This window comes from Maylandia zebra, linkage group LG1 (genome assembly GCF_041146795.1).
Source record: "Maylandia zebra isolate NMK-2024a linkage group LG1, Mzebra_GT3a, whole genome shotgun sequence".
Taxonomy (NCBI): Eukaryota; Metazoa; Chordata; class Actinopteri; order Cichliformes; family Cichlidae; genus Maylandia; species Maylandia zebra.
In genome coordinates, this window is record NC_135167.1 from 39,257,391 (window position 1) to 39,270,233 (window position 12,843).

The window sequence follows — 12,843 nt, forward strand, 5'->3', positions numbered from 1 at the left end:
AATTTTGGAGAAAAACATGCTCAAATTACTCCTGTTCACTTACAAGAAATCATAACCAGGCTGCCTTTTAATTTGAAGACAAAAAAAATGGATGACAGTGTCAAAACAATTTAAAATGCTTTCTCCAGTCAAAGGTTTCAATTGTAATGTCGAGAAGACAACTTTTCTCTGTCGGTGACTAATCCAAACATTAGACGTGGCACCGGTAAGCATACTGGAGAGGCACCTGCACAGGAAAAGCAAGAAAAGGCGGAAACAACCACATGCTGTCCAAAGATCCACTTTCACTTGCTTACCTGTGACCAGTGAAACCTTTAGCACACTGACACTGTCCAGTTTCAGCGTCACATTTTCCATTGTTGTGGCAAACACACTCCTCAGTACAGTTTGGCCCAAACCTTCCTTCTGGACATCGCTCGGTACAGACTGGACCCTGAACAGCAGAATGGAAAAATCATTAAGCACACAGAAAAACAAAAAAGACAAATGGATATAGATGCGTTATTGCAAAAATATGAACTAAAATGCCATCGGCTTCTGCACTCACTGAGAAAATAATGTGCTGTCAGATGGGCTCGCAATCAGAACAACATGTGCAAGTCATGCAAGTGCATCCTTTCAAAATGTCAGTGTTACAAAAAAGTGACTGTTTTTCCAGAATTCGAAGCCAGCTGGAACATGAAACACGAGCTAATTTAAAACCTGGCAACCTGCATGAGTAACAGAAAAGTGTGAGCTAAAAGCCTCAAAATATACCGTCCATCCAGGTGGGCAAGCGCAGATCCCTTTGCCTTTACAGATGCCACCATTCTGGCACGGGCATCGCGCCTGGCATTTCCTCCTACACGAGGTCTCACAGCTGGGGGGAGAAAAAAGATGGCTTAATGTCTCCTGACTGCAATTAACTGCTTTTAGCGACAAAAGACTGCATTTGTGTTGGTACATTACTCAGAAACCTGCAGTACTCATTTTCAGCTCCATTAAAAAAAAATTGTAGAGCGGTGTTGAATATTACGCAGTTCAAAATAAACCTTATCAATCTTTAAACTTTCCAGGGTGGACTTGCAGACTCCATGAATGTGGAAGAACTGAGATGAAAAAGGCAGCTAGTTTATTCATCCTTTTGAAAACTGATTGATGCTCAATAAAGAAGAAACATATATTTCACAAGCTATAGGACCTTCTGCCGTCTGGCAAATTTCACCGGAAATGGGTTAAAGGGCGTCTTTCACTTGGACTTATGGTTCCAGCTTTTTTTTTCTTTAATCTTGGCGAATATTTTTTTCTTTTCTTTAAGTTTCTTTTCAACTTAAAGAAAAGAAACACTTTGCAGGCATGTTCTTTATATTGTGGTTTTGTCAGCTGCACATCCATGATTTAAATCTCCCGTTTCTCTGCATCCCAAAGATGCTCTATTAGACTCAGATCTTGGGATCATTTAAACGTTGTTATGCTAAATAAAAGCTGCTCAGTATAACCTGAGCTTTGTTACATGGTGCATTATCCTGCCGGAAGCAGTCGTCAAAAGAAGGTTGCACTGTGCTCATAAATACTTGATGTTTACTTGATGCTAAGGGCCTCAAAGTGCGTCAAGAAAAATATCCAACACATCATTACAAAATCAACAACAAGCTGAAGCTTTGATCCAAAGCAAGATGGATCCATGCTTTCATGTTGTTTACACCAAACTGTGACCCTGCCATCCAAATGTCACAACAGAAACTGAGACTAATTAGATCAGGTAATATTTCCCAAACTGTTGTCATCTGATTTTGTTGGGTCAGTTTCCTGTTTTTAGCTGACAGGAGCAGCATCCAGTGTGGTCTTCTGCTGCTGTAGCCCATGTGTGTTGTGCATTGTGAAATGTTGGTCTGCGTACTTTTGTTGTAACAAGTTGTGAAAATACAGAAAAACATAATAGATCAACTTCTGGACTCAATTTTAGAATTTTTCCTGCAGTTTTTATGTCTAAAAGTAGCTGAATATGTAAAAAGAATCAAGATGATCCATCAATTCCTCTTCCGGTAATGCGGAATGTGTCTTTAACCAATCACATTAGAGATTACAACCATCGCAAGGATATTACATTTTCTAAAACGGATGATATGAAAATGCTACAAATACACACAATTATTGACCCAGATTTATCCCCTAATCTCTTTTTTATTTAGCTCAAAGTGGAGTGTTGTGCTTTCACATTGGCAGAATGAGAGTTTCCACTAATGTGTAGTGGGGAAATGTTTTTACTGCTTACTCATCCTCAGGGGCATCTAAAAAACAGGGCGTAACAGATGACTCATGGAGTACAGAGTAGACCATCGGGGTCTCTTTTCAATCTTCGAATTAACTCACGGAAACAAATAAAAAGATGGATCAGCAAAGAGGAAGATGAGGGTCTAACATACCTCTGGAGAACATTCGGGTAATTAAGTAGGGTCTAATCAAGTGCTGTAATAAATGTCTCCCAAAAGAAATAACTAACAAAGTACAATATTCTAAAAATGGCTCATAATGAAAAGGAAAATACACTGTTAACTTTTAGCAAGAGCGACTCGCAGAAGGCTGCTAAAATATCCGAACTGTTAGATGGATTGCAATCTAATTTTATACAGGCACTCATGGCTTCCCAATCCTAAATTCATCCCACCGCACCTCCATAATAAACGGGACCCAAAAAATCTTCTGCCAACGTCTCACAGAGGTCCAGGCCCTGAGGGGTCGGAGCTATTTTGGTGTGCATCTCTTCAGCATTTCTAATTAGTGTGTCAGGCATCATTCTGATTTGATTAACTTCTTGGTTACCGCTAACACAACTGCTAACAAGGTATCAATCTTCAAGCTGTATATTTTCTTGCATCCGATAACCTAAATATAGTCCCACAAATGTCTAGTGTGATCTTACTTTTGCTCACCAGACGCTTTCAGCACATTAGGATGAATATCTGCTTCGACTCTTAGGATTAATCAAGAATCTGACCATATTTCTCCATCAGAATTTCTTCCATAGCCTGGAGCTGAAAGTCGATTTTTGTACCTTACATTCCCAATAATCATCTACTAACATTTCTTCTAGTGTCACCACAAGGTTACTCACAGACTTTAGATGTGCTTTCAATATTTATTCCCCAAGCAGAAATGTGAAATAACTGCCTACCCTTTGAGTTTTAATCCAGCACCATCATGGGGCCAGAATTTGTGAGATAATTGTCAAAGTATGCAATATATACATATACAAAGTACAGACTCGGCTGCTAAGAAAATGTTAGCATTAACAGATGAAGGAAAGCTGGTGAATATGGTTAATGTCGGCACTTTGGATTTGTCATTTTGTCATCATCGTGCTTGCACAGCTGTGGTGTCTGTGAGGTGGCCTCATGCAAATCTCACCCAAGAGTCAGATTTTGAATGAAACTGAAAAGTAAGTTCTTCATAGAGAAACATTGCCAATGTCTGTAAATTTTTATCACTTTTTACAAAGTCAGTGTTGGATTTTAGAAATTTGCTAAGCTGTTTTGTTTGTTTGGACTTACTAAGTCCCTGTGAATCCATCCCGACAAATGCACTCTCCTGTTGCTTTATCGCAGGATCCTCCGGTTGCACACTTGCACCTCTGCAGACAGCGCTTCCCAAATGTGCCTGCTGGACACGACTCTTCACAGTAGCGTCCATTGAACCCTGGAGGACAGCGACATGATCCCTTCACAGGGTCGCAGAGAGCTCCGTTCTCACACTTGCACTGCTGCTTGCAGTTCGCTCCCCAGTGTTTATCGTCACAGTCTGAAAGGTCAAAGGGCAAACTCAGTATACTGAATCATGTAAAACATTAGCCTTTTCCAATATTTTTATATATCTTTTGATTTTGTTTCAAACTGAAAGAGTTAGTTCCTATATAGATCTATACCGCAATCATGGTATTGGCTTGCTCAGATCATACCTTCAGATCTCATATGGGGCACATGTAACCTGTTTCAGCCTGCTGCACAGCTTCTCCTTGTAATTGTCTGACTTAATGTCACGTCTGCTGCCATGCATGCTCTGTCATCTACTGGGGCTCTTGTTGCAGCTCTCCACGTATGACCATAGCTTTTCTATAGCTCTTAACTGCAGCCAGGGGGGTAGTAACGAAATAAATACAGGAACCTGCAACATGGGCTCCTCTTCTTTGTGTTTGTGCCGTTGTTGGTGTTTAGCTCTGGGGAATATAAAAAGATCTCATCTGGAGTGGAGTGAGGCCAAGTGTTAAAAACTTTTTTGATCCTTGATGCTTCATCTTTGTTCCCCTTTTCAAGCCAACTTTTCCAGCCATGAGCATTTGACCCACACATAACTCTCTCACCATAAGGGGATGAATCGCTGGCTTTTTTAGGACTTCCACAAGCTTGTCTCTGCATGGGCTGATGTCCCACAATCCCTTTGTGTAGACAAAGACAAACTGACGCAGGACCGTAAATGGCGCATTGAGGGGTGTTCAGAAAGAAGAAGACTAGCAACTGTTCAATGACCACAGACCCTGGAATGTCATTGAAATTCACCAATTTGCAGAGATGAGTCAGAGTAACACTGACCAATGAGAAGAGAGCACACCCTGAGATATGTTCTTCTCAACTTTGAGGGAAGCAACTGAAGCAACTGCCAACAGGAGAAATTGATACCACTGACTGGCATGTGATGAGGTGAGAAATACAAGTACAACATACATAATGATGTTCTAAAGTCTAAGTGAAACAAGCAATCACTTCATATGTGGATGAGACTTTAGGAAGAACTGGCAGGATGCAGAGCAGAGCCACGCGGCCCGATTACAGCAGATGGAAACGATGATCTTCGTTCTGCTGAAGTGGTCCTGATTGATCTCAGCTAAAAAAGGATTCAGCTCAGCTTTCAAACACGTCTTTCCAAAAATCAGACTGAGCATGTGTTTATACAGGACATCGCATTACTGTATTTATTCTGAAGAAAAGTTGTCCTTTTGTTTTGTTTTTTTCCACAACCCCCACAGCTCGTGCAGTCACACGACTGCACACACTCACACGACGGAGCTTCTCACTTTCATTGCCCACATTTTCCAGTGATTTAAACCAGTCGTTTTCCAGTAAAACCTCCTGCTTCTCTAAACAGTGAGTCAAAGCTACTCTGCGATGCTGGAAATGAAATAAAAACACCGAGTCAAAATAAAATTACACATGATTATTGAAACTTGCATACGGTGCAAGTATGATGATTTTGTGTCCGTTCTGTTGCTCCTAATTGATTTTCCTCCCCACACACTGTTATGTACGCTCAAATATATGATGTCATGGGAAACAAACAGAAACAAATGTGATTAGATTCTGTGCCCTGTTCAACAACAACAAGAGAGGGAGTGTCTGATGCCATTCTTCCTCAACCAAATCTATCCCTTTAGCTCGCAAATGTTACGTTACTGGCAGATAATTTGGAATTGGCAGGGAGATCTGCATGGAGAGGATTTTAATGGAAAATAATGCAGGAGCCTGGTGATTGGCTCTCGAGGCTTGTACACAGAGGAAATTCACACAAGGTTTGGATTTCAGTTCATGATGAAGAGATCTTAGTCCATGGCGAGAACCCAGATTGGTCATGGGTGCATTCTTAAAATTTCTCATCAATTACCTCGACTATCTTGGACATCGGAGAAAACGTGATATCCAATAACACTGACGTAACTGATGGATGGGAGTCGGTTATCTTCTCCAGAGCTAAAAGTGTTTCCAACAATTTCACGCTGACCTGCAGTGAATCATCCTCTGCTCTGTGAGCTACACTCCATGCGTGTACGTGTCTCACTCCCACCTTTGCCGGTGTTGAACATACGCCCGAGCACGGCTTAGAAAAATACAAGGAACTGCATTGACTGTTACTCTCAGCATGTACAGCCAAATTTGTCGTGGAGCAAATCGCGCTGCCACAGACTGTAGAGTTTATTGCACTTACTCGAAGCCTCTTTTGTTTAAAAGAACTTCACTTGTTCTCTGTGTGGGCATTGGAGAAGGCAGTATGTCACGTTGAGTAACGAGAAACTCAGCTGGAGCAGCGATTATGTTTACACAGACATTCTCCAGGGCACCAGGGCAGATTTACTGAAGGGCTCTGAGAGCTGACTGCTGATACAACCAGCAGTTGTTTGAGTGAGTGGATGAAATTTACCAGAGTGGACGTGAACAGGAAGCTATAATCCCATTTTTATTAGTCTTACTGTGGAAATTGATTTTCAAGAGGATAAGTAATCTGGATATATGTGAATTTAAACTTTCGATACAATGATTATAAATCCCTTTTGCCATGCTTGTTACTTGGGCTTTCAATATCGGATATGGACAATTTATTCTTGATATAGCTGTATAAGAGGTATCAAACATGCAGTGGTCTGATAGTGCTGCTACTGTATCAGCTGCATTCGCTCAAAGAAAAAGAAAAATGTCTTCAGTGGAGACATTGGCCTTGTTTCTGTTGCAGGAAACTGTTTCATCTGTTGCATGTTTGTGCATGCTCTTACTGCAGAAACCAGCCTGTAGGACCTCTTTCTGAGTTCTTGCCATGAGAGAAAACAAGCGCAGTCACCATTTAAGGCATGTCTGAGCTTCCCCCAAAACTGCTGAGTCTTGCTCAACGCTGATTATGAAAACTCAGAAAAAGCTTTCTTTCATGTAATCACATCCTCCTCCACATGAATGCAGTCGCTTTGGGAACCCAGTACAGCTTAAATCAAGTTATGGAAACATATTTTCACATGTTAACATTAGTTGCTATGACTTTGCTCACTTGTCTCCGAACCCTCTCTTTTTCTGCTCTCTCTTTACTGCCCTCCTAGCGTAAGGGTTTTCAGGACATACATGCAGCAAATGTTTTGCTCATGTTGACATGTCTTAATTTGCACAAATATGGATTTCCCCAGCTTCCATGTAATCATAGCATGTGAAAATGTTTCTTTGCTTTGGTGTGAAAGAACAGTGAGTGCAGGCTGCTGTAATATCAAACACTAACATTTGCCAAATACAGTAGTTGGATGTTATAACCGACAATACAACTTATTAAATTGTCTCACTTTTTTTAAAACTGAACTGAACAGTCAAGCTGTTGCAGTATTGCTGCATCACATCATGAGACACATGGTTTCAGTGGAAACAGAACAGCCAAAAGGCCCAAACAGGGCTCCGTTACTCTAAATGTTCGCACCACCAAGTCTCTGCCAAACCTGCAGCGGCCAATAGAATTATCCAAAACATGATTCTGTATGTCCTTAAACACATCTAAAAAACTATGTTTGGATACGGATGCTTTAGATTTATGTCTAGTAATTTTGCAACTGTAGATGTCCACAACTGGATATTTGCTGACAACAGTTTGCAGTACAACAATGGATTAGAATCAAGTACTGCTTCCAGTTGGGAACCAGCTCTCGATTTCCATGAGAATTACATGACTCCAAGACTATCACCTCCGTTTATCAGAGCTGGCATAGTTTTCCAACAGCTGCACATTGCAAAACAATGACTTCAAACTGAGCCATTAGTAGTAGGCAGTAGAGCCTCTGCTTACCTGATTCACATGGAAGCATTTTTATTCCGTTTCTACTCAGTGTTACGAGTTTGAGAGTTAGCAGGCTCTTCTCCACACAAATATGATAATGAATCGGTTCATAATATGACACATAACAAGAATCAAATGCTATCAAACAAATCTTATCATCACTCCCTCATTGGAGATGTGATTTCTGAGCTCCCAGCTGGCTGAGTCCTTCATCAGTTAATTATTCACATCTGTTTGTTTCACGTACTTTAGCCAACCTATGTCCAGCACTGATTTAATCATTATAATAGAGTCAAAATTGCCCAAACGTTGATGTCAAGGGAGCATTGAAGGCCCATTTTCCTTTCTAATTGTTTGCATCTGTGAACCTGCCCTGTGCCTGATAGGTTATCACAGTAACACATGCAGAAATGATGGCCTTCAATTTTGAACTATGAAATATCTGAGAAACACATTTTCTCAACTTTGATTAGAGAAATTTATCCTACAGAATAAAAGTGTGGCGGGGGAGGCTGGGATGAAGTTGGTACGGAGGAGAGCTGGTAAAGGTGGTTGAGTTTAAAAATCTAGGATCAACCACCCAAAAAACAGACAGTCCACAAGAAAAATGAAGAAGACAGTGTAGGCAGGATGGAGCTGAGTGTCAGGGGTGATGTGTGACAGAAGGACAGCTGCAAGAGTGAAAGAGAAGGTTTCCAAGATGGCAGTGAGACCTGCTGTGATGTTTGGTTTGGGGATAGTGGCGCTGACAGAAAAACAGGAGGCCGAGCTGGAGGTGAGTGACCAGGATGGACAAGATTAGAAAAGACTGGTGTTAGACAGACAGTTTGAACAAGTGCAGAGGAGAGAGTGGATATACTGGACAAAGCATAATAAAGACAGAGCTTCCAGGCAGGAGGAAAAAAGGAAGACCACAGAGTCATGGATGTAGTGAAGGAGGACATGGAGAGACTTGGTGTTACATAAGAGGATGCTAATAATAGGGTGAGATGGAAGCAGATGAGCCCCTGTGGTGACCAATAAAAGGAAGCAGCCATATATATATATATACAGTTTTTTTTAATCAAAGTGACATTATCCTAAATTGCAAACCTTAAATATGGATTTTCACGGGATCACACGGCTCTTATGCACCTCACACTTGCATACATACACATGAATGATCCTATAAAACAAACCTTGCTACTCAACTTGTGGCAGTAAAACTACAAAACAAGCTTAAATTATAAATTAATTTGAGTTCTTATTGATATTTCAGTGGCATTGGCGTTCTGTCCCTGCGTATGTACAGCATTAAAAATAGTTAATCTTGTAAAAAAGAATTTCTAAATAAAGTTAAACAGAAAATCCTCCTCCCTTCTGAGTTGAAGATATGACTATTTAGCCACAGGACGAGTCATTAATTTGACCACTACTGTGATTCAAACTGGAATCTGCATTACTGCATGCAAGTAAAGCCACTAACTGCTGCACGCTTCAGAGCTGGCATGTGTTCAGTGTCCTTTATGAAGAATGCAGACAGACACGATGGGAACATTCTTCCTTTTCCCGTGTGTATTGTCCAAGCAGCGCCTTGGGTTTTGCTTGCATCCAAAGTCCACATAATCTCCTGATCACCTAACAAGCAGCACTCACTGGTGATTTTTGGAATTCACCCTTCAGGGTCCCTGAAAAACCTGCTGGGAGCTAGAAAATCTATCCGTGAGGAATACCAGAGGCTTCATTGCCTGTTTGTCCATTTCATCCCAACCCCCTCCTCTATTTTTTTGTCACGCTGAGCCATGTCCCCTTCTAAATCTAGTCTCTATATTCAGAATGTTTTCAGTATGAAAACATTAGGCCCCTCTCCTCTTTCCCACAGCTAACTAGCTCAACACACAGGCATCCAGGAAGTGTGGGGTCATATTTTGCCAAGAAAGACTCCATTACAGGAGCCAAGAAGAAAAAGGAGTGGAAGAGGAGAAAAGAAAAGAAGAAACTTAAAGTGTGGGTTAGGGTAGCAGGGAGGTGTAAGAAGAGACAGAGAGAAGTGAGCCATGCAAAAGAAGGAGAGTGGGGTAACATTTTCCATTTCCTCTTCCCATCATCCCACTGTCAAGGCATCAACCGCTACCCGCTAAAGCTAATTCCTGCTCTCTGCAAACGAATGGGGGAAAACAGAAGAGGGGGGGCTGTGTACTGTTGACCCAGCTGAGTGCGATGAAATGGGCCTGAATATAGTGGAAAACGGGGGAAACAGGAGCCCCTTAAAAATGCAGCTCTGAGTTAACACTCCACTGTTTGGATGATCAAATTTAAAAAGATTTCAAAAAAGGCAAACAGGGTTAGATTCACGACTCTCAGTGGTTATATAACCATTTCTGCTGACTTCAGTTCTGTAACAGGAGCCAAAAAGTGCAGCAGGATCAGCCTTAACTCTTCTTTATGGACTCCTTTCTGTGCATGAAACAGGACTTATCTTACCACCTCTTCACTGCTTGTGTTTGTAGGTAGTGATTGTTTTATTCCTTTTATTTTGACAGCACATGTCTGCTTTTTTAAGAAAAGCTGACTTGACATTGCTTCTTCTTTTTTTGTCAGTAACCGTGAACGAACGTTGGAGGTTCAGCTCAGCCTCCTTGTGGACTAGTAAACTGGTTTCTGGACTGAGTCTGATATAAATGAGTCACTGCTGTGCATGCGGTAATGCTCCCTTGCTGTTTCCATTGGAGAGGCTTCAGTGTGTGATGGAGAGGTGTATGTGAAGATCAGCCACTTGACTAATGGCCATTGCTCATTTCCTGTTGTGAATGTGAAGTGTATTTTTTTCTGTGGAGCTGAAGGGAAAGGGAAAGAGACGAAAGCAACAGGAGAAACAGCAAATGAGAGAAGAGACGAGAGTGAGGAAATGTCTGTAAGCGAGAGGAAGGCTGATTCATACCGCTGGAGCAGTCATCTCCTCGCCAGCCTCCCTCGCACTGGCAGCGATCTGGAGCGACACACCGGCCGTGGACGCACTCCTTAGTGCAGCGAGCTGTTGGTGAGAAGGAACAGAATTAGAAACAGATTTGTGGAGAAGGGTCAGGGTTTTAAAGAAGCTTTAATGTTTACGTTATCTCAAGCTTTTGGCCAGAAAATTGGATAATGTCACAAAAGCACAGTAGTTTTTTATTTAACCAGGTTCCACTGAGGCTGGTGACCTCTTTTTCCAGAGAGACCCGCCAAGTGCTTTCAATCAGGACGATCCAACATCAGGCACGCAAATAAAACTGTTGTAAAAACCAGGTTACAAAGTATGAGGGCACAAAGAAAATGAAGACTTACTAAAAGACAGGTGTGTGTATGAAAAATTGACATGGGCAGTTTTTAAAAAGCAATGCATAAACCTGCATTCTTTCTATCTGCAAGCAAGGGGTGATCAGTCTGGTGCAGGAAGTAGTCCGTTTATAAATGAGAGAAAATGACGCTCACTAAACACCAGATTATGGTCTCAGCGGCAGGTTTGACTTCTGCATTTTATTGTAAATTTCAAATCCATCTCGTCACATACAATAGGCCCCATCGTATCTTAAAGACCCATGTATCAGCCCAACACTTCACTCTCAGACTGCTTGTGTTTCCAAGAATTTCTAAAAGTGGAATGGGAGGCAGAGCGCTCAGCTATCAGCTCCGGGTTTGGTTTCAGGAGACAAACGCCCTCTCTGAGAGTCTGCCTTCTAAAGAATAGCCTTCAAACTTTCCATGTTTGATAAAGCATATAGTTAGGGTTGGATATAATGACCCTAGACCATCCCGTAGTTATGCTGCCATCCATTCAGCCATGCCCAGTGACTTCCCATGACGCACTAGGTTTTTCTTCTCCACACCTATTTCATTCTCCATGTGTTTATATTACTACTGGATATCATCAGATTTTATCTTCTGACAACCGTGTGTGTTCTTTCCTGTCTCTTTATGTCAACCAGTGGTGGCAGATGGCTGCCCCTCCCTGAGCATGGTTCTGCTGGAAGCCTCTTCCTGTGGAGAGGGAGTTCTTCTTTCCCACAGTGGCCAAGTGTTGCACTATGAAACTGTCTGATTGTTGAGGTTTTCTTTCTAATTCTGTAGGAGCTTTACCGACAATATACAGCACCTTAAGGTGACCATTGTTGTGAACTGGCTTTATATAAATAAAACTGAACTAAACTGAAGGTTTGGGGTTTATTTTAAAAATTATAGACCTATAAGTTACCTTCCAACTTAACCTTTCAAATCACTGCAAAACAACTGATCCTAAAAAAAACTAAAAACATATCTTTCTTTATGGTACAGACTGAAGCCATTCACATGCAAACAACCATTTATTTAATTAATAGTCTGATATGTTGCTTTTTTCAGTCAGTCTGGTATCACTGCAAAATCCCTTCACATCATAGCTCAGCCAAGGTATCCTTGGTAGAAGTATCCCCATGCGCTTACCTGCTGCTCTCTGGCAGGTAGCTCCAAGCCCTCCTGGGTTTTAAATGCACCTTAGAACACACATGCATCAACACTACAATGAGCGGGTGGAGGGAGGTTTGGAGTCTTCTCTCACCCCCGTTCTCTGCGACCTGCTGGAGCGGGGGGGCTAGGAGGAGGAGTTGGCCGTCCGACTGCGGTCTGGAGTGTGGGGCCTCCCTGCTGCTGCGGAGTCGGGGCGGTCTGCCTCCCCCCACCGCAGGGAAAAGGGTAACACCACCTGGGTCTGGGTGCAGTTCCCCCCCTCCAGGGGCAAGGGTACCTAGACCCGGGGCTTAGAGTACGCTTGGGGAGTGTGATCGTGTGTACAGCGTCTCTTTATGTCTGTCTCCACGTTGGTTGAGTGTGGAGTAAGTGCATATGAGAGCATGAGGGTGGGAATGGATGTTTGTATATGTGTGTGCCTGTATGTCTGTGTCTATATGTCAGGTTGGGTATCAGACGCCACCTCTCTGGGGACATCTCAGGCCCTCCAAGGTTTGGAGGCCTATCTCCCCCTACCACCACTTCCCCTGCCAGTGGCGGACTCCCTCAGACATCGGTGCGTTGGTGGTTCTTTGTATCCGGGGATGGGCGTCCAGGTACATACCGGCTCACTCCTTGGCGGCCGCTTATCGGGGCCTGGAGCCTGGGGCTCGCTCGGGCCACTTCGGAGGTGGAGTGCCCCCGGCCTCGGGGCCTGGGGCTCGGTCACTCAGGCACGGCTGGCTGCCGAGTGAGCCCTCATCTGGGACTCTCCTCAGCTCTTTCTGGGACAGTGGCGCAGCTGCCCCTCTGTGGGTCTTCCTTGGTCTCTTGTGTTCTGGGGGCCTCTGGATG

At 42.7% G+C, this 12,843-nt stretch overlaps 1 protein-coding gene across 1 annotated transcript in view; it reads right to left on the minus strand.

The window, feature by feature from the left end:
• LOC143419407 (uncharacterized) overlaps positions 1 to 12,843 on the minus strand; it is a 60,061-nt gene that overhangs the window by 16,049 nt on the left and 31,169 nt on the right. The window contains exons 5-8 of the mRNA XM_076885994.1: positions 10,469 to 10,561; positions 3,531 to 3,777; positions 757 to 859; positions 297 to 433 (exon numbers count right to left, since the gene is read on the minus strand). Coding sequence (XP_076742109.1) covers positions 297 to 433; positions 757 to 859; positions 3,531 to 3,777; positions 10,469 to 10,561 — 580 coding nt within the window. The remainder of the gene's footprint in view (positions 1 to 296; positions 434 to 756; positions 860 to 3,530; positions 3,778 to 10,468; positions 10,562 to 12,843) is intronic.